This window comes from Oryzias latipes, chromosome 8, assembly GCF_053564925.1.
Source record: "Oryzias latipes strain Hd-rR chromosome 8, Olatipes_Hd-rR_3.1".
NCBI lineage: Eukaryota > Metazoa > Chordata > Actinopteri > Beloniformes > Adrianichthyidae > Oryzias > Oryzias latipes.
This window is the reverse complement of record NC_136244.1, coordinates 6,196,239-6,224,136: the sequence shown is the minus strand read 5'-3', so window position 1 is coordinate 6,224,136 and position 27,898 is coordinate 6,196,239. Positions and strand designations below refer to the sequence as shown.

At 42.0% G+C, this 27,898-nt stretch overlaps 1 protein-coding gene across 2 annotated transcripts in view; it reads right to left on the bottom strand.

Moving 5' to 3' along the window:
- smurf2 (SMAD specific E3 ubiquitin protein ligase 2) overlaps positions 1-27,898 on the bottom strand; it is a 64,926-nt gene that overhangs the window by 3,656 nt on the left and 33,372 nt on the right. For both annotated transcript variants that reach the window (XM_004071819.5, XM_023957969.2), the window contains 14 exons: positions 21,448-21,581; positions 17,744-17,809; positions 16,612-16,696; positions 16,359-16,442; positions 15,815-16,029; positions 11,861-11,945; positions 10,529-10,687; positions 10,384-10,431; positions 7,703-7,904; positions 4,455-4,558; positions 4,216-4,330; positions 3,440-3,618; positions 602-860; positions 311-512 (listed from right to left, as the gene is read on the bottom strand). In XM_004071819.5, coding sequence (XP_004071867.1) covers positions 311-512; positions 602-860; positions 3,440-3,618; positions 4,216-4,330; positions 4,455-4,558; positions 7,703-7,904; positions 10,384-10,431; positions 10,529-10,687; positions 11,861-11,945; positions 15,815-16,029; positions 16,359-16,442; positions 16,612-16,696; positions 17,744-17,809; positions 21,448-21,581 — 1,937 coding nt within the window. The remainder of the gene's footprint in view (positions 1-310; positions 513-601; positions 861-3,439; positions 3,619-4,215; positions 4,331-4,454; positions 4,559-7,702; positions 7,905-10,383; positions 10,432-10,528; positions 10,688-11,860; positions 11,946-15,814; positions 16,030-16,358; positions 16,443-16,611; positions 16,697-17,743; positions 17,810-21,447; positions 21,582-27,898) is intronic.

Below are 27,898 nucleotides of genomic sequence, written 5' to 3'. Positions count from 1 at the left end.
GTTTCAGGCCTGTTTGAGAGAATTCTCAGCTTTGTTGGTTTGGAGGGAGTGGGAGTGCGTGCAGCCTGCAGTGCATCACCTTGTGCTCATCGTGTGAGCATGCCTCACGTCTGGACGGCGCTCTCTGCCAGGACGAACCCTCTGAACCACAGTTACGCAGGCCGAGGGTTCATCTCAGGTCAGAGAGAGCCAGACACGTAGAGACACAGCAGAGACTAACCCGGCAGCATTAAACGGAATCTGAGGAGCAACATCCACACTGCCGCTCCTTTGTTCATCCATCTTAGCAATGATTGGTTGGACTGATTACCTTGAAGAGCCTTGAACCCTTGCAGGGGAACTCTGGAAGAACCTGTGACGAACTGCAGCAGCCGCGCTCTGCGCTCTTCATCGAAAAACTCCACAGCTTTCCAGAACCATTTGACGATGTTGCTGTCGGGCGTGCAGTGTTTCAGGCGCGTGTTGCCTTTCCAGTCGTGGATGTCGATCTTCCCCAGGCCGCACACGATCAGCTGCAGGCAGAGAAGAATCAACAAGGCCACAGGTAAGCGGACCGCTGGGACACGCAGACGTAAGCGTGGACAGACAGACAGACAGGTACCTCCAGCTCTTTCTCGTCAAAGGCCTTGAGCAGGTGCTGGGGGATGACCTCATTGAAGCCCTTCTGCAGAGCCAGAAACTGGGCCTCGATGCCTCGCAGAAAACGCCAGTTGACGTAGAGGCGGACATACTCTTTCTTGGTTTCCTGTGTGACGGGGATGCTTTTACCGTTGGGCTTGAGCTCGTGCTGAATGATCTCTCCGTAAGCATTGTGTTCCACGCAGAAGGTGTGGTCCAGCACACCTGTGATGTCATTGTCCCTGAAGACGGGATCATAATCAACGCACCGTTAGATTGAAAAATTGAATCTTCATCCTCTGTAAAATGTTAGCGGCTGTTTTAAACGTAGACTTTGTGATGAAGATGAAGACGGCAAAGTGGATGCTAACAACTGGATGCTAACTGTAGCGGAGACCTACTTCTAAGGTGTGACGGATTAATAAAGCAAAATAAAATGACAACGGTCGTAAAACTGGTAATTTCTAAATATAATAGTAAACATGAACCCACCGTGTCTGCAGATTTATTATCTGTGTGTGTGAAACATTTGAGTATCAGTCGCCGCTCATTAGTCAGAGCTGCTTCTGGTCCGTGAGAACAACTGTCTCCATAAATGCATTTGTTGAGGAAAACACCTGGTTTTGTCTGTAAATAACGTCTTTATTTTTCTTTGCAGTCGAGGAGTCTTATTCGGTTTCCTCACTGGCTCTTTTTTCCCCAAAGAAACTTTCCAAATGTGTTTTTTTGTTTGGTCTTCATTAGCTTTTTACAGTCAGGACCTGAAATACTTGGACAGAGATGCAATCTCTCATTTAGTTTCTGTACACAGTGAATTTTAAATAAAACAACTCAGATTCCATTGAAGTGCAGACTTTCAGCTTTTATTCCATGGGTTGTACAAAAAGATTGCATAAAAATGTGAAAAACTAAAGCATTTTTTAAACACAATCCCTTCATTTCATGGGCTCATAAGTAATTGGACAAATGAAATAAGTGAAAACAAAATTGTTATTACTAATATTTGGTTGAAAACCCTTTGTTGGTTATGACAGCCTGAAGTCTTGAACGCATGGACATCACCAGATGCTGGGTTTTCTCCTTCTGAATGCTCCGTCAGGCCTGTAATGCAGCGGCTTTCAGTTGCTGTTTGTTTGTGGGCCTTTCTGTCTGAAGTTTAGTCTTCAACAAGTGAAATGCTGCTCAACTGGGTAAAGATCAGGTGACTGACTGGCCATTCAAAAATATTCCACTTCTTTGCTTTAATAAACTCCTGAGTTGCTTTGGCGGTATGTATTGGGTTGTTGTCCATCTGTATTATGAAACGCCGCCCAATCAGTTTGGCTGCATTCACCTGGATCTGCGCAGACAGAATGTCTCTGAACACCTCAGAATTCATTGGGCTGCATCTGTCCTGTGTCACGTCACCAATAAACACTAGTGTCCCAGTGCCACTAGCAGCCATGCACACCCAGACCATCACACTGCCTCCACCGTGTTTTACTGAGGATGTAGTGTGCTTTGGATCAGGAGCTTCTCCACGCCTTCTCCATACTTTTCTCTTGCCATCATTCTGGTAGAGGTTGATTTTGGTTTCATCTGTCCAAAGAATGTTTTTCCAGAACTTTTTTAGATGCTTTTTAGCAAAGTCCAATCTAGTCTTCCTATTCTTGAGGCTTATGAGTGGTTTGCATCTTGCAGTCTACCCTCTGTATCTACTTTCATGCAGTCTTCTTTTTATGGTAGACTTGGATATTGATACGCCTTTCTCCTGGAGAGTGTTGTTCACTTGGTTGGCTGTTGTGAACGGGTTCCTCTTCACCATGGAAATGATTCTGTGATCATCCACCACTGTTGTCTTCCGTGGACGTCCAGGTCTTTTAGCTTTGCTGAGTTCACCAGTGCTTTCTTTCTTTCTCAGGATGTACAACACTGTTGATTTTGCCACTCCTAATACTGTAGCGATTTCTGGCATAGTTTTTTTCTGTTTTCTCAACTTAATGATGGCTCCTTTTACCTGCATGGAGAGCTCTTTTGACAGCATGTTGTCTGTTGACAGCAAAATCTTCAAAATGCAAGCACGAGTCCTCTAATCAACTCCAGGCCTTTTATCTGCTTCACTCCTAATGACATAAGGGAATTGCCCACACCTGCCCATGCAATAGCATTGAGGTCAATTGTCCAATAAATTATGAGCCCATGAAATGAAGGGATTGTGTTTAAAACTGATTTAGTTTTTCATATTTTTATGCAATCTTTTTGTACAACCCATGGCATAAAAGCTGAAAGTCTGCACTTCAATGGAATCTGAGTTGTTTTATTTAAAATTCACTGTGGTAATGCACAGAAACTAAATGAGAAAGAATGCGTCTCTGTCCAAATATTTATGGTCCTGACTGTAGCTTTGGGCTACTAACTTGGCGATCAAAGCAGCTGCTTAAAGTCACGTGACGCGACAAGACAGACGGATGTGGTGAACGGAATCCGGTAGTTTTCCAATTAAAAATTTCTTTAGTGTCAGAAAATAAACATAAAAGAAATAATCAAAGTTAGTGTATGCATTATTTTCTGTCTGCGGCCCGGTACCACGTGGTCCGTGGGCCGGGGGTTGGGGACCAATGCTTTAGTGAGTCCTCCATGACTTGTTCAGGATGTCTGGCTACATTTTCACAGGTGTATAATTACACACTGTGGGGCGACACCACAAAGATCAAGAGAAAAGAGGTCTAGGTGTTCTTTACTGAAGCAGATAAAGACTGTTTTTTCCCCTCTGGGAATAAAGGGACACAGAGAAAAGCACTGAGACTGCTTTCACAGTGAGAGTGGGACGTTTCGTACGTACAGGATCCAAACAAGGCTGTTGTGCAGGTCGGGGTCAACAGACTCCATGTCATCCAGGGTGATGGGTTTACCGAGCAGCTGTTTGTAGAAGGGTAAAGTGAAACCTCCGTCTATGTAGTGGCCGTGGAACACCGCCATTCCCATGATGCGGCCCACGAAGTGAAAGTAAGACAAGTGCTCCTGCAGGGGGCAAAAGCATTTTCAGTTTCCTAATGAGATGCACCAGCAGAACTTTGGCTTCAAAGCAGGATGTCACTCCAGACTCACTCGGACTCACAAAACAGCGCAGGAATTTACAAAAAAAGACTCCACATTAGGAAACCACTTTAAAACGTTTGAAGCTGAAAATAACCAAACATTTGGCAGCATTTATTAACAGCTTCACTCATGCAGGAATCTTTCCACAACACTGTCTGGACAGCTGTAGTTCAATGGACGGACGCCAAGCTACACAGAGCAATGAAGCAGTACGAGAGACTGAATCCTGCGGGGCCTCTGAAGCTGTGGGACATCAAAGATGGAGCTATTTTAACGCACACATTTCCAGCACGGTGTACAGTATCGGGGAGCGTGCAGGAAGAAAAAGTTATGAAAAGAAAATCTTCAGCAGACAGATCCAACACGTCTAGGAAAAAACTGAAAACCTCCCTCCTATAAGAAAATCTTGACTCCATTCCCTACATGCGCAACAGTAACATCCTTATACAAGAATTCCACTTTGAAGCATAGAGAATGGACTAAAACCAAGACCTCTTTTTGCAATGTATTCAGACTCACGGGATTGACAGCAGAGTCTGGATTGATTTGCAGTGTGTAGATGTCGTCTCGTGAGTACTGGAACAGGCCGTAGTACGGGTTCAGCATCTCATGCGACAGCAGGTAGAGCCATTCCCTGCGACCAAGAACACGGAACCATGAAGGCGGGACGAGCGAACCAGAGCAGGCTTGTTCCATGATTCTGCTCACGTAGGAAGTGAACATTTTTTATTCTGTGGTTAACGGCTGCAGCTCCTCACCTGGCCACTCCTCCGTAGTCCAGGCCTTCTTCACCTCTAAACTTTACCATAAGCCTTTTCCACAGGTCCTTCGGCCTCATCTTCATCACTTGTCGATACGATTCCTGCCAAATAAACACAAAGTCAAAAATAATCAGTTGCAGACGAATGAGAATGAGGGTCCTGGGTGTGAAGCAACACAAGTGAAGCAGTTATTTTCAAACAGGAGCATGGACCCACTCAGATTCAAATAAATTTGACAAAGAAGAAATCCTACAATCTTGTATTAATCATGCTTCTCTGAAAAATAAAGATTCTTCATTTGAATTTAGTATCCAGTGGCTGATATTTTTTATCCCAAAAGCACAGAGTTCAGTTTTGTTGAATTTTGTCTGACTTTTTTGCATTCTTGTACACATCTCTGAATTTCCTGTGAGTGTGTGAAAGGTCAGACATAAACAAAGCTGCCCTGAGCTGCTCAGGAGGTTCCTGCCTGAACAAACCTTATGCTGGGAGGTGGGTGGTCTCACTAAAAAGCTGTTCAGAAGCTCCCCCAGTATGAATGGAGACCCTGGTCACCCTGTTAACCTGGAACCATCAAACGGTACGTCTGACCTCAAAGTTAAATGATGTCTTTGTCAGCAATTCTTTTCATTAAGTACGCTTGCAGCGGATTTTGAGCCTGATGGAGAGTTGGCAGCAGAAGAGAAGTGAGGGTCGGTAAATGAGGGACGGTTACCATCCCAGAAGACTTCTTCAGCTAACGATGAGCTTCAAAAAGATCAAACACTTCATCAACTTGTTATCTAACGGTGTGATGCGCCCCAGTGTGGAGTTTCTGCACAGCTGTTGATGACTCCAGCAGCATCAAACTGTAATACATTCACTGCATTTTTTAGGTGTGAAAGAACTTTGTTGGGTTAAAAAAAACTGCAAATGTTTCAGATTATTGTTTTTTTGATCAATTTCTAGGTTGTCCTGTGTTTATATGACAATCATCCCCGTTTTTAAGAGTCAACACTTTTATTTGACAGGATAATTATCTGCAATAAATGAAATCCGATGTTTTAGGGCTGTAAAATCTCTCACTTCACACTTTGTGCACTTTTCAAACTTTTCTCCCTTTTTCTAAACTCTCAAAGTTCAAATATGGCATAGGAGAGTTTGATTGACAAAGTCTGCAGCCAATCAGGATGAAGAACACTGTGCTGTAAGAAAAAAGAAAAGCGAAATTACATTGGAAAAAATTTGTGAAACAATAGCTGCATTTCATTCAACTAGAAATGGCGAGAGAAAAAAACAAATTCGCAAGTAAACTGTTTCCATTAAATCCTAATTATGCAACTAAACACAAACCAACTCACGCGACAAGTCATTCAAAAACACGGTGACAGATGTGAACAATGATTTACAGCAGTTACATTCAAATTCCTGCCACGGCACTAGCGCTCATCATCATCTGTCAAAGGAGACGTCGGCGTCTCATTCAGGCCGTGGAGCGGCGAGCTCCTTACACGTGGGAGCGGCTATGGATAAAGCGGTTTTTATGAAATGGTGGTTGGTGATTTTAAAAAGAAGTTGTGGATCCAACAATTCCACATGACATGCAGCTTTTCATGAGCTGTATGATTCTGTAAGACCTCTTGTGGCGGCCAGTTCCAATCAAGAAGCGCATCGCCATCGTCACACGACTTCATTTAATTCGAAAAGTGTTTTCATTGCAGTTTTGTGAAAAATGTCACGTTTAGATACGCCTCAAAAACCATCTCCTCCAAGCGGAAAAAAACGGGTTTTTTTTTTCGATAAAGGCGAGTTTTTTCCTGAATTGTCATGTTTCGGTTAGGCGAATTTATTATCACAAATCCAATTTGCGCAGTTTCATAGTCAGTGGAAACGAAGCAAGTGAGACTGCGGAAGGTGAACAGCGATATAGCGAGGGACCCCGTGGTCTTGTCGGATCTAAAGCTAAAAACGATCCCTGAAGTGAGACTGGGAGGTTGACTGCAGTTTGCTCCGCCTACCTCCACAACACGCCAAAACAGGGCGAGTCGGCGAGAGAGTAAAGTGAGAGTTTTGTCACAAATTTGCACTTAAAGCATAATGATTTCAAATCAAAGAGAGTAACTGTTGAGAAGAAAATGTATCCATTTTTTGAAACTATTAAAGAGCAAAAGCTATAAGTTGAAATATAAGTTTTCAAACACGAAATAAGAGGCCAATAAGGAGTTAAATGATTATTTTGATGCTTTGAAACAACAAAGAATTCATGCAGTGCTGCTAGAGTGGTAGAGTTTCACGTGTTGTGGAGCCGGGATCCTTCCGCCTCAGTCAGCATTCATCCCACGTGCAACCAGCTCACAGCATCAGGGAGGTTCATTTCAAGTGGATTAGGGGCACTTATAATAAACACATCCATAAGACTCTAATAACACGGCCTCCTCCGCCGCTACCATGCCCTCAAGACGGATCATGGCTGCTGCGGCGGAGACGGGAATGTCTTATCTAAACCAAAAATACACAGAGATGGCTCTGTCAGCACACCAGCTAACACACTCCTATTCAGGCATAATTTAATGCTTCAGTCGGTCTGGAGAAGCTATGCGGTTCTGTCTCGCTCAACCTCAAGACGTCCCGTGGCCCCACACCCGCCCGCTCGCTCGCTCGCTCGTCCTCCCACCCCTCTTCCACGCTGAGATCAGCCAACAAAAATCTCTTCGTTCAGATTAACAGACGTTCCAGCACATTCCAGCGCAGATTTTATGAGGGTCAGGCAGTCGGTTGCAGGTGGTGTTGTTCCGATAAAAGCCCCACACCTACAGGGGAGAAACCTGCCCCCTCCTCGATAAACTTCTTATCTGGAACAAGTGAGCTGTTTCAGTGTTTAAGCAGAGAACTTTGTCACAATAGTGGGTGAGAAGAATGACATCCAGACTGCAGCACAAAGCGGGAAAAAATGGAGACAAACATCTTTAGAAGATAGTAAAAATATCCCAGTTGGTCTATTTATAACTGGCATACTTACAAGCAGCACAATAAGTGAATATTGGGCCATTTCATCACTTATGAGGAATAGATTATAAAAGCAATAGTTGGAGAAAAAGGACCATAGAAGCAGAAGCTTTTTGTTGTTGTTTTTAAATTTGAGAAAGGGAATCAGGCAGTTTTCACACCATCTCTGAGAGCCAACTGTAAAAGAGTTTTATAAGAGAAGCCATTGTGTGGTTTAAACTGATGAGGCCATGATTGACTCGGTTCCTGTTGGGTCTCACCTCAAAGATCTCCTCACGGGACACCTCGATGCGACAGTGGCCCGCCTGAGGCTGCTGCTGGGACAGCTCCTGCCGGAGGATCTTCAGCTTCTGGACAAGATCCCTCTTGTATTTGGGGACTGTTAGACACTCCGCCTCCTCTGGGAGCTGACTGGGGGACACCAGAGCCTGCTGGGCCTGATCCTTCATCTGGTTCTGACGACTGAAGGAGCAAAATGGAAGGGCGAGTGTCAAGAGTAGTGAGCAGAAACGGCTGCTTTTTGCAGAGTAAACACATGCAGGTCATTCAGAATGAAGCCAGCAGCTGTCTCCGCTCCACGCAGACAGAAAACTAGACACTGAAGATGGGTGTGGGATTAGTGGAGGTAAGACATCTCCTTCATCCATGTGCTGACGCAGCCTCACATCCTCCCCTCTGGCTGCTCTGACAGAGAACGTGTTGTCTGACATACATGGATGAACAAAAACAGCATTTTTAACGCTGCTCAGTTGCTTGTGACCCGTGTCTTTGCGCAATGTAAAAACATTTAAGGCTTCTTTCACAGACATGTTGGTGCCCTCTGACAAGGCCTAGAAGCAAACATGACAAAAAGATATTGCTAAAAGATGAATTAACGTTTATCTTTATAAAAACTATTCCCCAACAAATAAAAACAGCTGCACATAACCATAGAAGGTCAGTCGTGATCAAATGAATAAATAAACTGATTTATTGCAGAATCTCCTGATTATTTTATAGGAAATATCAAAATCTAAAAAAAAGGATCCTGACCGAGTGCCTTCCAGCTGCAGTGCTTCAGACAACCTGCAGGGGGCAAATCCTTCAGAATCAAGATGAAGGAAATTCAATTGTGGTTCCTCATCACCTTAGATTTGTGAATCTGGAAAAAACATGAATCTGAAACAGATCCGTCGTCCACAAATGTGGGGGGTCATCATCAGCTTGCAATCTTTGATTTAAACTTCATTTTTAAAAGGGTTTCCAGTTCATGAATATACTCTGAGCTGATTTGTGAGCAGTGAGGTTGTTTGCTCGTGTGAATAAAGAACTGGGTTGAGGTAGTTGGTAAAGAGGTCACAACATTGCCTTTATGAGGCTGGCGCCAAAGAATTATTTTTCACAGTGGCCTCCAGCCCTCAGCAGAGCAATAAACACTAAACTCTAGACAACAATATAAATGAACACATTAGGACTCGACGAGTCAAATCAAAGCTTTTAGCAGCAAGTTAGCTCAAGACTAGCTTAGAAGCATCCATCCAACATTCTCTGTCACCACAACGACCACTTCTTTTAGGAAAAACCACTGGCTCTGGTCTCGGCGCTATAGAATCCAATTTGGCCTTTCAGTCACTTCCTGCTATCCCAGAAAGCCACAGGGCCCCACAGGAAGCCAAAACCTCCTCATGAATCCTTTTATTTCCTTTTTCATGGAGGGAAGACAAGAGCGGGAGAGGGGAGGCAGGGGGGGGGGGGGGGGCACACTCTGCTGACAGCACCCAAACAGAGCAGACGACTCACAAGGTGGGAGGGAAGGAAGAGGAGGAGACCTGGAGCATCTCCCCCTCCACCTTCAACCATAAATCAAATGCTGCCACACAGTCTGGCTCAAAGTTAAATCTGTTTTCTCCTTCCATCTGCTTACTTAGCGTTCTGGTACTGCAGGGAGGAGATATCGCAGCTTTTCAAAGGAATGGCTTTGTGACAAATAGATAAATCTCTGCAATCGTTCGGCTTCACAGACAAACGACAATTCTGGACGTTAACCCCGGTTGGTAATCGAGTCTGGACTTAAACCATTGCAGCAACACAAAATGCAACTAAAGCCACGCTCTGTGCAGTCCAGCCGGGCCTCAGAAACATGACTGTGACGGACATAAGCACACGGATCAAAACATTTTTGTGGGATGACGGAACAGAAGGTTAAAAATGTCTGAAATCCCTGACCTAATCAAAGGCAGATGGCCGGACAGATATCCACAAGCGCACATATATTTTCCAGATTTTGTCACAAGCTGCAGCCATGCCAACATTACAACACTATCTAAACTGAAACAGATCTCCAACTGCTCATGTTTAAAGATCGCCCCCCCCCCAGATCACACAAAATCAAATCATCTGATCCAACGACAAAAATGTCTGATCCTTGACAGAGTGCGTCCTCTTCAGGATCCCATGGAAAGGCAAACTTCTGGCTTCACAGACCCTTGCATTGCTCGGCTGTTGCTGTACGGTGTGTGTTTGAACAGCTGCACAGGGGAAGAAATCCTGAGCATGTGAATCTCAGCATGCAGGCATGTGCCATGCACATACGCACATATATGGACACACGTGCGGTTCCATTCATTGACTTGGGCACAGAGTTTATGCTCCGTTTCCTGGACATAAGACGCTCCTAAGCCACAGACACAGCAGCTTTGGTTTCCACTCTGCTATCTGATGTCTGGCCAAGGACAGCTTTGTGACAGATTGCGTGCTGAACCGCCTTCATGATTGAAACTTCTGCAGGGTTTAGGAATTTCTGAATTGTGCAGAGAGAAAGAGTGGGAGAGCTCCATGCATGCATTCGTGTGTTCCTGTGGACAAAGGAGCCAAAGTGTAGAACCTCGACAGGTGGTGAACACACTACATCTACCCACTGAGTGCCAGTGACTGAGTGTAGCTCTGTGAACACAAGCCTTACCTGACATTTTGACTTTCATTGTTTCCTCGAGAGCCATTGGAACTTGGACTGTAGACAAAAAAAAGAAAAAGATTATTTCTGCTTTTGGCAGTTTGCAACAATAAATGTTTGTGAATCTTTAGGTTTTTAGTCCTCTGGGTCTTACTTTAAGACAAGGTGTAGGTTAGCGGAAAGGCGTGGGTCTGTGAACTGTGTGGTTCGGTTGTTGTGGTCGACGAAGTAAACCCTCCCTGTGGCGGTGTTCCTTATCTCCCATCCTGGTGGCAAAGGACCTAGTTCCTCACAGTTTACGTTACTCAGGTCTCTAAAACAGCACAAAGGAAGACGAGAAATGAGGTTGAACAAGGAAAGAATTCACCAGCTGAGCTCCATTCTTTAGTTCTAACAGCAGAGTCAGCTTTTTGTCAGATATTCTATAATGAACAACACAATATTCCTCCAACAGTACAGTTTTAATATTTTATATTTGGAGTAGGAAGTCCATTTTTTGCAGCAATTCTCCTCAGGTTTAAGTGAAGACTTACAAACTAAAATCTGAGCCCATAATATATTGTTATTTAATTCATTTTCCTTTTTCTACAACCTATCCAATTTGTGGGTGAAGCATTAAAATAGACACGAGGTTAACATCATCAAACTGAAGTTCTACAAAATGCAACAGCTCTGATGAACTGGACGTCAGACTCCGAAATGTCTGAGAAATGACTTTCCGTCCATTTTTTCCTTCTTCCTTTCACCTCAATTATTCACTGCCGCCCTGCAGCATCTTTTATCTGAAGTCCACAGGGAGCAAATGTTAGGAAATTGCTCTGGAACTGGAACAGCGGTGCCAACTTTTCTGTTCCAGAGGTTCAAATCAAAAATCTTAAACCACAAAGGTCGCAGGTAAAAGCTGCAGATCCACACACAGAGAGGACAAAGTTTATGGACTGAATCAGCTCAAAGGGTTTTTTCATGTGAAATCCTTTGAGCTCAGCAAACTGGACTGAACTCAGATCTGTGAGGAAAACAACACAAAGAAGAAAAACTTGTGATACTGTAACAGTGAATGGTTTGTCTTTCATAGCTCCTTTTGCATCAGTCTGTTCTCAGCACCTTTTTTTCTGTTTATGGTGTAAGGATTTTAAGAATGAGGACAAAAAATGCATTTCCAGCACAAAAAAATAATATTTTTAGCAGGCTGATAAAAAAAAACATTTAAGGTTTTGAGATGCTAGGAGTGATTTCATTACTCAGACTTCTAAGATGGCTTTTTGTCAGCCTTGTTTTCATTACCTTTGCAGACAGAAATGGTTCCATAAAAATCATGAATTTCACAAACAAACCAAACATGTTCAGCCTTCCTTTGAAGCTCATAGAATCTAAGATTCATCTTCCGAGCTTCTCGTTTGTCCCCTGACCCGGTGAATTCCTTTAGAAACTCAGAAACAAGCATGTTTTTTGATAGTTTTAAAGAAGATCCTTCAGACTGACATACCTGGGTACCCTGGGGTCGTGCCACGTGCTGACCCCGGTCTGAGTGTGAAGAAAGTAAACTTGGCCTTGCTGTGTCGTCCTTTGCTCTGGAAAAAAAGAAGAGCAAGAAAAAACGGCTCAGCTGAGCCATTAAAATATTTTTTAAATGAAGGACTTTAATTCATACTCTGCATGTAGACAAGATGTACTCAATCTGTCTATGCAGGAGAGTGATCAGACAGATGGAGATGAAAGGACTGCTCGAGTCTGTAGTGATCCCAGAAGGCAGCCGGGAAGAGGCAGGAGAGGGAGGTGAGAGACGGGGTGAGAAACATTGGAGGGGGGGGGGCGTCTGCCTTTTCAGTTAGTGAGCTCATTTATCAGAGCCTGGCAGATATTTATTTCCACATAACTGTCTGCCAGACAGCTCTTCTATAGAATGTCTTCGGCTTGCATGAATGAAAACATGAACTCAGCTGACGGCGTTCCACCTGCAGGCTGACATCAGCTGCAGGAAGCCGCCAAGAATCCAAAGTGGGAATCTTTTCTCGCTCACAGCCACCCAACATTTCTGGCTCCATCAAGCTGATGAAATGACTTACGAGTTCCAGTCACACACAGGTGCCTTCAACATTAATGCACTGCACCACTTCGCTCAGGCACGCCAAGACAAAAAGGCAAGATGTGCAGGTGATCGATGACAACATGAGAGCTGACCATGGTCATTCCTCTTGTGGTGTTTTACAGGATCTACAAAGCTCAGAGAACTGAACTGAAGCCCAGCGAGGACAGAAACACAAGACAGACTGCTGATTGAGCAGAGAAACACGTGAGGACCTAACTGCACCTTCACATAAGACTCAAAACGCCCTGCAGTGGCAAACAACCACATCCCAACAACCAGGTACACCTTTACTTCAGGAACCTCCACTGCTGTGTTACTTAAGCCAGATTCATATGAAGAACAGCCAAGATGAAGAACCGAAGGATAAAGACGAAGCCAGACGGCGGTGTAAGCATTATTTGACAATGTCTTCAAAGACCCACCCTGATGAAAATCTTGTTTTTGGTGTTTTTAATATGTGCTTCTGGTATTTTTCTGATAATAGAGAACATGTACGAAGAAATTTAAGCCTAAAATTGCATTTCTGAATGTTTCTTTATCCAAATCCGTGTGAATCAGGAGCAGAAAGATGCTTTAGAACTAAACAAGGGGAATCAGCGTTTCAATATTCTGCAGCTAAAATCTGGAACAGTCTCTCTGAAGTCGTAAGACAGGCCTCGTCTGTGTTCATGTTCAAATCTAGACTTAAAACATTTCTGTTCAGCCGTGTATATGACTGAAAGGTCCTATCTGCACTTTTCTTTCCTTTCCTTCCTTTATTTTTAAATCAATTTTTAAATTTTTTTTTCTTTTTTTTTAAAGTAAATTTTACGTTGATTATTTCTATGATGTATTGTGATTTTAATGCATTTTTCTGTTTTGTGAAGCACCTTGAATTACTTTGTGTACGAATTGTGCTATACAAATAAACTTGCCTTGCCTTGCCTTTTGGAGAAAAAAATCATATTTGAGACGTAGAAAATATGCTGGATGGGCCAAAGTCTCCGTGCTCCACGCAAATCTGATGCATCCACTTGCAGACGACTAGATCCATGTACGTCTTTGTTTTCCTCATACAAGCTGGCATCTGGCTCTTAACTATGCGGCTCAGCCAAGCTCAAAGGACCTTTGCAGAGGTGCACACGTACTGGTGGAGAACAGGAGTTTACTCCCATGAAATTTGCAATTTATCTTCATTCTGGAAAAAAATGTTTATCAAACAAGTAAACAAAACAGAGAGGTTTACTTGTTTGCATAATTTCACACTAAATTTGTGTCCCTCTCAGTCAGTATGACGGTATTACAATTGTAATATAAAGTCATAGCTCTAAAAGCGTCATTTTAATTTGGAGTTATTTAATTGACTGGATTAAAAAACAATGCAAACTATCAGTTCAAACTCTTAAAAGACCTATTTAATGCAAAATCAACCTTTTAAGCTTATGTGTAATATAATGTTAATTCCTCAATTCAAAGAACCCCAAAGAGGTATTTTGATCCATTCATACACTTTTGAGTATTGCTCTAAAAACCTGCTCTCTGAGCACCAACCCCTCCCAACCCACAAAACGAGCGGGTCCTCAACCAGTGAGAACAGCCCCTTCCAGGAAGAGTCTGTGCTGCCAGCTACCGCCCCCACACCCACTTTCTCAGTACATCCAGAAATGTTCATTTGGTGTTGTCTGCATTTTGTGACCAAATTTCCCCCCAAAATGAACCCATTAACCATTACCGTTCTGTCTGTGATTGAATTAACGCAGGACAGCACAGTGGCGCAGTGGTAAGCGCTCTTGCCTCTCAGCAAGAAGCCCCCAGGCAAAAGCCGGTCATGTCCCAGCTGGGGGACCTGAACCAGAACATCAATGGGGGACCTTTCTGTGTGGAGTTTGCATGTTCTCCCGGGGCATGCGTGGGTTTTCTCCCAGGACTCTGGCTTCCTCCCACCGTCCAAAAAGCTTCATAGGTTAACTGGTTACTCTACATTGTCCCTATGTGTGAATGTGAGTGTGCATGGCTGTGTGGTTTGTGGCCCTGCGACAGACCAGTGACCTGTCCAGGAAGACCCCCCGCCTTCACCCAGGAGTGGCTGGGATAGGCTCCAGCAGCCCCGTGACCCCGAAAGGGACAAAAGGGTTTATAAGATGAATGAACAATATGCACAATTACATATGTAAAAACTCTGATGTTGTTTGGTTTTATGGGAGAAACGTAAACACGGTGCAGAGGCCGGATCTAGGTTGACATCATGAAATGGGCGGTACCCACAAAGAGCGAAAGGGGGTGCCTCAGCGATTGAGTCGTCTTAAATAACTCCTATTTCATAAATAATTTGTTCTTTAGTGTGCCAAATGTAATATATTATCGTATATGTGGATTTAGTTTACTCTGAAAGGCTTAAGGAGACTTGAACTAAACTGTGAGCAGAGTGTTCGCTCTGAAAAAACCCTCATTTGTTTCGGTAATTGCAGTGAATTTTTCTTGAGAGTAAATTTAACAAGACAGCCTGATCATAGAGAGATTAGCACAGTCATCCGAGGACTGCAGGCAAGGCTGTTATAGTCGCCTGTGGCTACAAAATCTGGCGCAAAATTTTACTGTGAGGATAAACAAAACTCGGTTGGGCTGACAGGAGGGGTTGCAGCTTGCGAGTGTGTGTTGGCTTTCACATGAATGCGACCGATTGTGTGCAGAGAAAGGAAGAGAGCAGTGGATGAATGGCTGAAAGGCAGCTTGATCAGTTCAATTAGATGGTCTAAAATGGAGCCAGTATTTGGGGCTCGTCGTGTGCAGCAGCATCAAAGAGGCTGAGCGAGAACATGAAGTGGTTGGGGTTACTGAGGTCAACTGATCAGGAAAAACACTTTAAGGCAACTCCGTCAACATAAACGGGACACTAATCACTAATGACAGTTTTCTCTCTAAACAAGGCAGCTTTCATAGGTGGCTGCTTATCAGTTTGTTATGCAGTAATTTTTAGTAAAGAGAAAGGGATTTATACATCAACTGTCTTTAAAGGCTTATGTTTGAACAATACTTTTAACTGTAAATTATTGAGAAAACCCCTTTAATATTAGAGCTTTAGCTTTAGTGTCGACGTTCTTTAAATTACTGTCGCTCTTCTACCGTTTACGCCAGTGGTCCCCAACTTGGCACCGGGACGCACAGAAAGAAAAAATAATTTCGATTTTATTGGGGGTTTTTTTCTGAAAAAAAGGTTTTATTTTGAAAAGTGACCGGATTCTCTCTGTTACATCCGTCACACTTACCATAGCAACCAGAGTGTAAGGAGTTACTGTATTTCAAAGAGCTTGATATTTTGTGCTCGTCTGCAACAGTTCCGGTAATAAAAGTTCAGCTCTGTCAAGCTCTCACCATATCCCTCAGGAAGGTCTGGATGCGTGTGCAGGTGGGTTCTGCTCATGTAGTTGCGGTGCCTCTGAGATCTGACCCGTCTCTCTTGAACCCGCTGGTCGCCATTACTTGGCGGTAACACTGTGGTGGGCGTGGCGCCGTTTGTGCTCACTGGCGTGTTCTCGTCTACGATGCAGCTGAGCGGCCGGCCAGGACTGGAGTACTCTGAGGCAGGCCTGGGAACAAGAGAGGACAGTAAGAATTTCACCTTGAATAAAGCTTAGACACATGGGCGATAATGGCAGAGCAAAGAAACAGAAGAGCGGTATGGAGAAGTTGTCTCCATCAGCATTCTCCCCAGCTCCATGACTCTTCCACATCTTTTACCTTCACTGTCAGAAGCAATCTGCCTGACACGTTCCCTCTTCCCCAGGAGCCCACTTATGTTTCCTCCAGACTTTCACAACTTAGAAGGATTGAGGTCACAGACGAGGTTTCCCGACTTCCTGGTGTTTGATTCAAGAGGTCTGGCTTTAAGTTTCTGTGGGCTGCGAAGTGTACTCACCTGGTAGGCCTCTCCCACTGTGTGGTGCGCGTGATGTGGTTCAAGTACTGGATTCGCCCGGACGCCGTCCTCCTCTCCTCCCAGCTGGCGGCAGAAACATACACAGACGCAGCAGTGAGAGGACACGCTAAGGCAGCTGCAAAAGCATCCCAGCAGAAGATCACATGCTGATGTCGACGCTGTATTGTTGTGGCTGCTAAAGTTTGGAATCGTCCCAAAACGTTAAAAAAAAAGGGGGGGGGGTAGAACTCACCCATCCGGAAGATCGTTGTCAAACAGCCGACTGCAGTCTACAACAGGACCTCCGGTTCCTATGCGGTCCCTCGACTGCAGACTCACTGCAGGAACACATGGCACACACATGCAGGCACTAGTTTTACTAGACAGCAGATTATAGACATTACAGCGGCAGATTTTGAACTTCAACAACATGTCTTTAATCGGGAAGAGTTAAACTATCAATGTGTTTTTACTCAGCAGGAAGGCTGTGCTCTTTTACACAAACACAAACAGAATTACTGTGTTTCACTACTTCCAGACCCAATCTAAATTATTAGAGTTTCTATGAGGATTACGCGCCTGGGATTGGGAGTGTGATTGTCATGAATGATCATGAGTCATTTGGGTTCCAAAATCCTAAAAATCTGGATTTAAAGGGACTATATCATGCAAAATAAGTGCATCATCATGATGATTCCTCACGAAAAGCTGCATTTTGATCCATTCCTCTAAAACCCTGTTATGAGCACCAGCCCCTCCCAACCCATGAAAACAACTGGGTCGTCACATTGTGATGTCACAAAGTGAGGAACAGCCCTTCCAGGAAAAGCTTGGATGTTGTTTGTTTTCATGGGTGAAACGCAGACACGCTGCCCAGAACGGCTGACGTCATGAAGTGGGAGGCACTCAGAGATCGAGTCGTTTTACTTCCAGGTAGTAAAATAAACTGAAAAATAACTAATACTTCAGAAAAATTGTTCTTTAGTGTGCCTAAGGTAATATATAGATTTAGTTTACTCAGAAAGGCTTAGGAAAAGCATGATGTCGGCCCTTTAAGTTAGGTTTTTACATTTACATTTTTTTAAATAAAAAAAAAAAAACAAAGCTTTAATTTCATGTAGAAGTTAACACTGAAAAACAGCTCAATTTTAGCTCACACTTGTGATGTCTCAGTATGAAAGGCGGATTAGTGTGAGGCTTTAGGAAGTCAGCTTTCATAGCTCTTCATACATGCTGAGCAGAACATATGAAGAACCTGCTCATTTACAGCAGTGTCTTCAGCTGAAGATGCCAGAATTACAGTTAAATAATACATGCTGATTCTGTTAAACATCGGTGTTCCAACCGTAAATTGCATGAAAATGTGTAGATACGTGTGCACTTACGCACTATCTGGCCCCTCACTGTGTCGCTGTCGTTGGGGCTAAGCTTGTTCAAGTCTAGTCTCTGATCTGTGCAGGAAAAAGCAAAAAAAGACGATGGTGATATAACACAGCAGCAAAGAACAAGGAGAGATAAGGTGGAAGAGATTGGGAAATAACAGATGAAAGGAGGAGTAAAAATAGAAAAAGAAGAACGAGAGGAAAGAGAGCGGCGAGAAGAGAAATTCCGTCTGAGAGACATCCACGTAAACCAGCACGTGTTTGGATTCAAGTTTTCCTTCTTGGACAAGTCCCTTTGCTCTGTATCATTTACATCACTCAGAGTCGGCTCTCTTCTCCCTCATTATCTGTCCCTCATTCTTCTGTCTGCAGACCACAGCTTGGCCATGCCCTGAAACAGATGGTCCTGTCTGTGAAACAGCTACAGGCTGCAAAAAAAAAAAAGAATTTGCACTGAGCATCGGCACAGATCAGGCTGCAGTTCAAATGAGAGGGTCAAACATTTGACAAATTTCAGTACAAAGCCTGCACTATTCCACTCAGCCTTAGCATGGACGTGAACTTCTGCCAGAGTCTGGAAACTCTTTGTCTGAACTTCTTACAGTCTGAGGAATTTGAGAGTGAGGGAGGAAGAGAGAGATCAGGAGAGGAAAACAAAAAAAAGGCAAAAACAGACCAAAAAATGTCCAGACTGCCTGCAGACACAAAAAATGCCACTATCTGCCCTCTCTTGTCTGGCTGTCATGCAGATCAGCTCAGGATGTCTGTCTAGACTAAACAGGGACCAAAACAGGCAACGGTCAAAGTATTACAAGGCTAGCCAGCGGTCAGCAGCCACAGGGAGCAGAAACGCACAATGTCACGTACATAAAAGGATGTACATGTCAATTCTTGCATAGTCACAACCATGAAACATTAACACACTGCAATTACACAAAAACTTCACAGTCAAGCCGATACAGCCTGCAACTGTACAAGGCGTGTGCATGGACAAAACTGTGGGGAAATGCAGACAGAAAAAAAAATCCAAAAGAATGACAAAGACCACAACAGACAGGACAGTACAAATTTAATGCATCCTTACACTTAAAAAGCTGTGCAATTATGTATGTCTGCATGAAATAACCGGTTGTCTAGATTTGCAGACAGAGATAGAGGAAGCTTGGTTACGATTTGTTTGTGTGTGCGCGCATGCTGTCACTCTGTGGAGGAGACTGAAGGGGAAATCGAGGGGTGAGCAAGAGGCCAGGAGAAAAAGGACCTGCAGAAGAAAAACCACTGGCAGATGTGGCACAAGTTTCAGGTTCCCTGGGTGGCTCCAGGAAAACAATAATGTCAGGGGTTTCTAGGAAAAGCGCTGGGGCCCTGCCCCGGTTCTGACAAGTCAGCAAGCTGAGCAGGTAGCGGCTCAGCATCCAGACAAGAAAACACTCCACAGTGGTGAGCCATGGCCCTAACCGTCTGGCACTGCTTGCCCTGTGCTGCAGTCTCATTTATCTGGCTAGCTTCTGACATTAGACATTTTACTGTAATTGTGGGGTGATGTTGATTGTCTTTCCCTGTTCCGACAGAAGCAGAAGCTGACCACACACACACACACACACATTTTGGTCTGGCCTTTTAAGCTCTGGGATGGAGACAGGACACTAAAAGCAAACAATGTTGTTTCTACTCTGCTGGTTGTGGTTCCTTCTTACCTCATTGTTTTTCAGGGTGTTTTTATTTTTATTTTTTTAAATCCACCAACGGCTTCCATCATCCAGCAGTGAGAATCGGTGAGGCTTCCAGTTAAATTAAGTGAAAAAAACGGCTTCTTAGTGACTTTTTGCTTTTTTGCCTGTTTACGACCATTTCAACACAACTTCTAACATGGAACCCAAACATGTTAGTCTTGTCCCACTTCATAGGTTTGAAGGAAGTTCGCCATCAGCTGTTCCTGCCAACACTGTCAGATCTGTAAAAGCTTTATTTTGTATCATACTGCTCAAATCATGGGACAACAGTTGTTTTTAAGATATTTTTGAAGGGATAAAAAACTTTTCCAAATACTCATTTTTGCCTTTTTATGTCAATACGTAACAAACGTTCAAAAATCACCAGTTTGCCAATTCTGTTACTGTTGAAAATTCCTTTTTAAAAGCACAGAAATCAAGATGGTCCATATTTTCTTAATAACTCTAAATGGGATGTTTTTAGTACCATGAAAGCTTTAATCAGTTTATAAAAACAACAAGTGAGCTGTGTCTGAAGTTAAAATAAGCAATTATTTATTTGATGCAATATTTGACTAAATCCGTACTTTTTTCAATTATACAGAAAAATATAAAATATTACCCTTTGCATATGTTACAGTGGGTCCTGGCTATATTGTGGTTCAGCTTTCATAGTCTCACTGTTTTTGCAGTTTATCTATTTATTTGTTTTTTAAACGGTACCATGGTCTTCTGCTTTCCGATTGGCTGTAGACCTTTGACGCTCAATTTCTTGTCTTCTGTACAGAACGCGTTTGGCTCATCAAATCTAAAAATCTTAGATCGCAAGCAAATCTTTGTTATTATTCTATAATATTGGACTTCTTTTTCTATGAAGGCTTTACTTTAGGAGTTTAATTAGAGAAGGTGTGACAGAGTGTTCATGTCTGTCTGAGAGAAGTTGATGAAGGTTGTATGGAGCGGTTTTACAGCCGTAAAACATCTATAATCCTACTTTGCAGCTTTTACATACCGCGAGTATTTTTTAGAACGCAACGCCTGCAATAAACAAGGGAACAATGTTTATAAAGCCCAAAAAGTTAGAATATTATCAAAGAAGTATTTTAAAAAAATTCAACTACTCAGGCAAGAAATAACTGTAACTTGTTTGACCTCAGTGTTCTTTAAAAAAAACAGCCTTATTTCCAAACTAAGGTCTTTTAGAGGGGGAGTAGCTTCTGGGTGTACAGAAAATGACTTTATATTGGACAGAAAGTGAGAGACAGTCTCCTAATGTCACACACCTGGGTGACATTTGATCTCCACATTTGACCTATCCCCTGGTGAAGCGGTGAGCTGCAGTCGCCCCCCAATCCAACCCCTTGATGCTCAGAATCAAGCAGGGGGCATTTTTAATTTGAACTCCTAATACAGTCTCAGAGCATGCATATCATGAAGAGATCATCACAGTTTATTGTAGCGCTAGACTGATCAGGAGGCGCGCAAAAACAGTTAAACAGTAAAACTGGGAAGATATTCACAGATTTGTACTCACGGGATCAATAACCCTTTAAAATAGTTTTAAAGTAACAGCAAGTGTCTCTATTGGCTTGTCTTGATGCAAACACCAACCTACAAAAGGCATTTTAACAGAAAAAAGTTTGGGGTTTTGTTTGTCTATAATGAGAACTGCCGACATTCAGAGATGCAGTAAGACTGCAGCTGTGGAAGAAGGTGATTTAACGTTAAAGACCCGATCCTTTTTTATTTCCCCCCCCTGCTTCAGTTGCAATCCTAAACAAGCCTCAAAAAGGAATTGCCCCTAGCTTAAAGGGTCTATTCAGCCTCCTGTAGAGCACAGACTGACCTGTAAAAGTCTCAATATTGAGATAAGATTATCCCAAAGTATCCATTTAAAATACTATCAATTCTTCCCCTATAAACAGAAATCTTAATAGACATAAAAAAAAGATTTAGATTTAGATTTCAATGTAGTTGCATGGAATCGATACTTACAGCCTGTGTCTTTAAGGCGGTTGATAGCGTTGGACAGAAGGCGGACACAGCCTAAGAACCCAGCCCCTTGTTTCTTGTGAATCTTCTTGTGATTCCATACACTGATGGTGATGGAGTCTGATTTCCCGATGTATCTGAGGAGACCGAAAAGCACACTTTGAGCTTTTTGCATAAAGTGTACAATCAAAATCAGCCGCTTCCATTTGCCGAGCGGTGGTAGGAATCTCTCTGAGGATGAGCGGGGGACACATGAACTCCCACAGCAGAGGTGAGCTCCAGGTTTCCACTTCAGGGACACATGGCAGCACAGCCTGGAGTCACAGAGGCTGACAGGAACAAGGAAAGCAGTGCAGCTCACAGGGATTTCCTACACACCACGTGTGAACGTGCAAGTCTGACCTCGAGCATCTGAGTATGTCACGACGAGCAAAAGCGTGAAGCTTTGAATCATTTACAAGGTTCACAGCAGCCTTTCTAAAAAAAAAAAAAAAAAGCAGGACAAGACTACAGCCAGAAGGATTTCACAGAGAATTTGCTTGCAAGAAAACAAGAACATTCCAAACTATGATCCAACCCCAACTCTGTCTGTGTGTGAACGAAAACCAAACGTCTCCTAAAACGGACTATAAAATTAAGTGAGCGCCAAAGCTTCCACTCCAAAGCTCCTGCGTAGCTTTTAGAAAAACAACCATTTTTCTTGAATGCATCACCATAATTATACATTAATGGTCATTAATCATACAGTCAAACTGGAATCATGTAATCGTAACTCAAAGGTTATTTTCCTGTTGCCCCAAAGCACAAACTAAAGAACAGAAACCAAATTGGTTCTAACGACTTCATATTTCAAAGTTAATGAGAAGTTAAGGAGGTGTTTTAAAAACAGTACTGGAAGCTGCCTGTGTTATGTGCAACTGCCCCTTATTTTATCTCGACAGGGTAACTAATGGCTGCAAAGACATGAACAAAGGGAAACTGCCTCTCATATCATGAAAAGAAATTTAAGCCAGACAAGGAAAACCAACTTTAGAAAAGAAAGGCATTCTAATCAGCAACTAAAGCAAGAGCACAGGGAAAGCAAAATGCAGAGTGGGGAGCACATACATTATCATATGCAAAAGAAATTCCCAGCCACCCTCATTTATGACATTGGTATTTTGGACGGACCACAGATTAAGCGATAATTAGCCCAAGAGGCTCCAATGATAGCATGACCTTCATGCTTTTATTTTGTAAGAAAAACTCAGATGTTCTCTGATCTTTTCTTAAAACGTTCAGTTACTTTTTGAAGTGAACTTCTTTGCCGTTTCAGATCAGGTTCTTAGAAAAAAGAAAAAAAAACTGTCCTTGTGGTCCATCTGCTCCTGTGGCCTTACTCCTCTGCTCCAACCCTGATCATCTGAGCAGTTTACAGAACTGTATCCCTCTATAATTATCATGCTGCTTACCGAAGGGATGTGAAACAATGGGGCTGTGAGTAAGATGTCTGGACATTTTGAGTTGGTGCCAAAGGCCTGTCTGGGGTGCGATGGGAGGGACATGCTGGGTCAGACAGACAGATGTGACTGACGAGGGTGGGGGGCAGTATAACAACCTAACTCAGTCATCTGGATCACATTCCACGTAATAAAGTAGATTTGGCTACGCTTTTTCTTTTTTTTTCAAAGATTCTTCTGGTAAACGAGACAATCAAAAAACTACAATAAAGAGGAGGAAGAGGGAGATTTAAAGGTTTACAATTAAAACTTCCTTCTATTCTGGTGTTTCAAGCAACAGTTATTGTGGGACAGGAGATCAATATAAAGATTAAAACCATCAACAATAAACATTAGGTGGAAGAAATGCTACTTTTGCTAATAAATCATAAACTTGAGACAAAAAGATCAGACCAGAACCAGTAGCTCCGCCCACACGCGGCCGCGGTATCATCCTTTAAAGAACATAATGTGCATTTGCAGCGACGTATGCTTCAGACGATGTCCGATTGGCCTATCTACATGTCAATCAAGTCCCGTACTTCTCAGTGAGGACTTTGGTGGATTTTAAAGAAGTACCGGTACTTCTTTTTTTTTTTTCTGGCCCGCGATCAACACTCATGTCATTGAAGATCGACCGGTAGATCGCGATCGACGTAATGAGCACCTTTGAATAATATATACATGCATAATATATATAATGATGTCAAAACGGGTTGTGGCTCCGGGTGCTTTCTTTTTTATTAGGGGCGGTCCCAAATGGCTCTTTGAGTAAAAAAGGTTGCCGACCCCTGGTCTAGTGGGTCTAGATGACCCAACTCCCAATGTTAGAGCTAAAAAATAAAAGGTAAATAGCTGTACAAAGTCGACCTGAGCAACATTTTTTATGAATTACATCAAATGTGGCTTTTACTTACTCTGGAGAAATACACAGGTGAAAGACGGCAAAGTTGTTAAAATAAAAAACTGTAAATCAAAGAAATAATCGAGGAATTATTTATAGGGCTGGCAATAAACCTTTGGAAAGTACTAAAAGCAGCAGTGACTGGTTCAAACCTGAAAGTGAAGCCTCTGGCACAGCAAACATACAATCATTCTCTGCCTCAGATAAAACAGGCCAATTTGCACAGCAGCCCATTAATCATTCGGTGGCGTAAAACTCAATTATTTTATAGCTCAAGAGAAATCAGAAATACCAAAGTTCAAAAGCGGGTGCCCCATTCAAAGAAAAATTCTTACATCCCATTGAAAGCATTGGGAAAAGTCCTGGAGGTTTTCAATCCAAGATTGAAATTTACAATTAATGAAAGATTGGCTTGAAATACAGCAAAAAATAATCAAATTCTCCTCACAAAGTCTCATCCAGACTAAGATCTGAGTTCTGAGAATAACTGATTTTAAGTTTTATCATAGTAAGACGTGAAACGTCTTCTAACTTTAAAAACTAAGTCCAGATGACAGCCCCTAAACTTACTTCTATGACGGAATCAACCTGGATGAATGAGAGTCTTCATAGACACATTTTAGGTTTTGTTATTACAATAATTATTTTATTTTTATTTTTACAACATTTTCAAAAAAAGTTGAGGTGTCAAACTGCAATATTTTAAGATGGTGCGTATTGAACTCTGAAAAGTTGCAAGTACATTGCTTAATGTTAAAGTATATTGCACGCTAATTGGTCAAACTTTTTGGACTCAAAATATTTACCAACAATAATAAATGTCTTTACACACACGCCAATGAGGGTAAAGTGAGGGAGAAATGTGCCCAAATCTATTGTAATTAAAGTTTATAATCTAGTATTTGTATGATATTTTTAACAGTAAGTTTGCCAAATTCCTGAAATACAAAATAACTGCATCCAAGTGTAAAAGGAAAAAGAAGTTGTCTTTAGCAGGCAGACATGCAGACCACAGTACAGTTATGCATCTACATATTTAGCATCTTCACAACCTCAAACAGTAAACCAGCTGACTGTGGCTGCCAACCCTCCTCTTTTGCTGAGCTTTAAACAAGCAGAACCTCTACTAATCATTTTTTATTCAAAGCTCTAAAGACCGACTATTATGACAAAGCTTCATGCAAATCATCCAGCTGAAAGATTGTTAAATCACTGAGGCCTTTTCACGCCCACGAGCTCCAACAAGTGTGAAAACACAACTGCCCCCCCCCCCCCCCCCCCCCCGACTCGTTTTGTCACTGTGCCAAACAAGCAGCTCCTGTTTGTGCTCGGTCTGAATATCAGAGCTTAAATACTTCATTTGGTCACAATAATCAAGCCTAATGGATAAAATGTCTTGTTTTGAAAAAAGACAAGTTGTCACAAACAGATATTTATGGGCTACGGTTTGACTTTTCTGCTTCTTTCTTTTTCTGGTTTGATAACCTCAAGATTGTGTATGTTTCCCAACTAATAAAGAAGAAAAAAAAATCAGTCCATCATTCTAATGTTTTGTTTATTTGAAATGTAAAATACAGAACAAGAAAAATCTGGGGGGAAAAAAAACATTTAAAAATGTTAGAAATTAGAATTTAAAAGTATCTAAACTTGTTAAGATTTCTGGCAGAGTCAACTTTATTTTGGTAATAAAGTTAGATTAAGAGAACTCTGCACAAAACATTAAACCTCCTTTACCTCCTCTAATTTCGTTGTACATGTACAATGACAATAAAGATATTACTATTTCTACATGCTTAAAGAAATCTAAGATTAGATTATAGATTCATTTATAGATGTCTTTTTGCTGTATTTGCAAAAAGTCTTTTTACGTATTTGTATTTGTTTTATGTATTTGCATCTAAGCTGTTTTGGATTAAAGCTCTTCTGTTGAGATGCTACAGCTGCATAAAAATATGTAAATAATATGAGACTTAAATAATCAAGGATCATTTAGACCTGCTGAATATAAAGGACTTTTGGATGCTAATCAACATCAGTTAAGTTTAAGCTTTAAAAAATCCAGTTTGTTTGACTTCTGATACTACTTTTTCTGCAACTCTGCATAAATCTACAAAGTACTGTAAACCAAACTGCAAAGACAGAGAGATATTTTTTTATTTTTTTATCTCTCCTCTTGTTGGAAGATGATAAAAACAATGAAAATAATGCGATAAGATCACTTCTATTGCTGCTGCTACTGATGGACAATTATAGACTAATTTTTGTCCATGCAAAAGTTGCAGACTTGTAAGGCAAGTAAAAATCCTTCTTTCCATTTATTAGTCGCACTGAACTGTGTTTCCTCACCGTTCTCAAAATCATTTGTTCCCCACAGATTGGAGGGAGATCGTCCGTGATCTTGTATTTATTCCATTTTCTAATAATTCCTCCAACAGTTACTCACTTCTTGCCAATTCGCTTGCTTATTGTAAATTGGTTTATCCCAGTCTTGTTGAGGTGATGGGCTTGTCCCTGGTGTACTTTGACAGCTCTTTGGTCATGGTGTAGAGGTTCCAGTTTGATTGTTTAAGGGTGTGGACGTGTGTTTTTTGAACAGATAACCACTTAAAACAGGTGACATTAAAATAAGTAAATAGTGGAGAACTTCTTAAAGAAGAAGTAACAGGTCTGAGAGGTAGAGAATCCTTGCGTGTTTGTAGGAGCTAAACGTTTATTTTCTGCTCTGGGGACCAGTATGATGCTGTGCACAAAAAGGACATGAGTTGACTTTATTTTCTGAGAAACCTCAGATCCTTCAACATGTCTAGCAGGATGCTGGAGTTTTTCTGATGTCTGATGTGGTTGCTTGAGCAGCAAAAGGGACATCAAGCACATCAAGAGGCTCATCCTAATAGCAATACAAGTTATTGGCAAAATGTGAAGATGTTTGAGCTAGTAAGAGATAGAGGAACACAGGAGATACTTCTCTGCATCATGGAGAATACATCTCACCCACTCCAGACTGTGGAGGAGCAGTGGAGCTTTTTCTCTAAAACACTCACTAAGCTATGCTCAACACTGAACATCAGTCTGACCTTACTGTACTCACATCAGTACAAGAGTTCACATCCGTGTTGAAGATGGTAGAGATCTGTCATCCACCACCAGCACTAAAGACCCACTCTTATGAAAAGTGTTTTTTGTGTTTTAAACATGTTCTTGTGATAGTTTTCTTAAGATAGAAGATATATTTAAAGAAAATTAAGCTCAAATGATCATGTTTGAGTATTTCTTTATTCAACTTGTTGTGAACCAGGAGCAGAAGAAAATATGCAGTTGAAAAAGCTATTGTTACGTAGAAAATGTCTTTGCTTTCCTTGTCCGTGGTGGCATCTGGCTCCAAATTGTATGGCTAGATAGTTCCAAATTTAATATTTCTCACCATTTTTGTTGCACTGACTGCACTAATGTAAGGTTGGGGGTGTGAAGGGCCATAGGGTAATTGTAGAGTGTGTAAACGGAGAGCTCTTAGCAACGGGTGGTAGACGGGGGGTGGGGGTGTTTTGCACCAATGGTTCCATCCACAACTAAGAAGCAAATTTCCAATCAACTACAGCCGATCTGCAGAAACTATGTCCTAGAAAAGGACAGGTTTTTTTGTAATTTTGTCTAAAAACGGCATAACCACAGTTAAAAGACCACTGGGAACGCTTTGAAAATAAAACAAAAGATGTTCGGAATGATTCTTTATAGCAGACCCTAACAGAATTATTACATTCTTTCTCTCCGAGTTGAAGTGTGTCTATGATGAACATTACAGACCTCACATCTTTCTAAGAGGAACAATTTGCAGAATCAACGACTGAAATACTTTTTACTCCTCTGTAGTTCTAATAAACCATGACTAATGTGAGTGCACTCTCAATTAACCTTATGTGAATGAGAGAGGAACACTTTAATGCACTAAAACATGGTCCTTCAAGAAAATTATGTTTTATTGTCCTTTAGACACTAACAAATGGAAGCTGTTATATTCACATCTGGTTAATCTGAACCATTTCCTGTAGGTTTTGCGGTGTAGTGAATGAGGCAG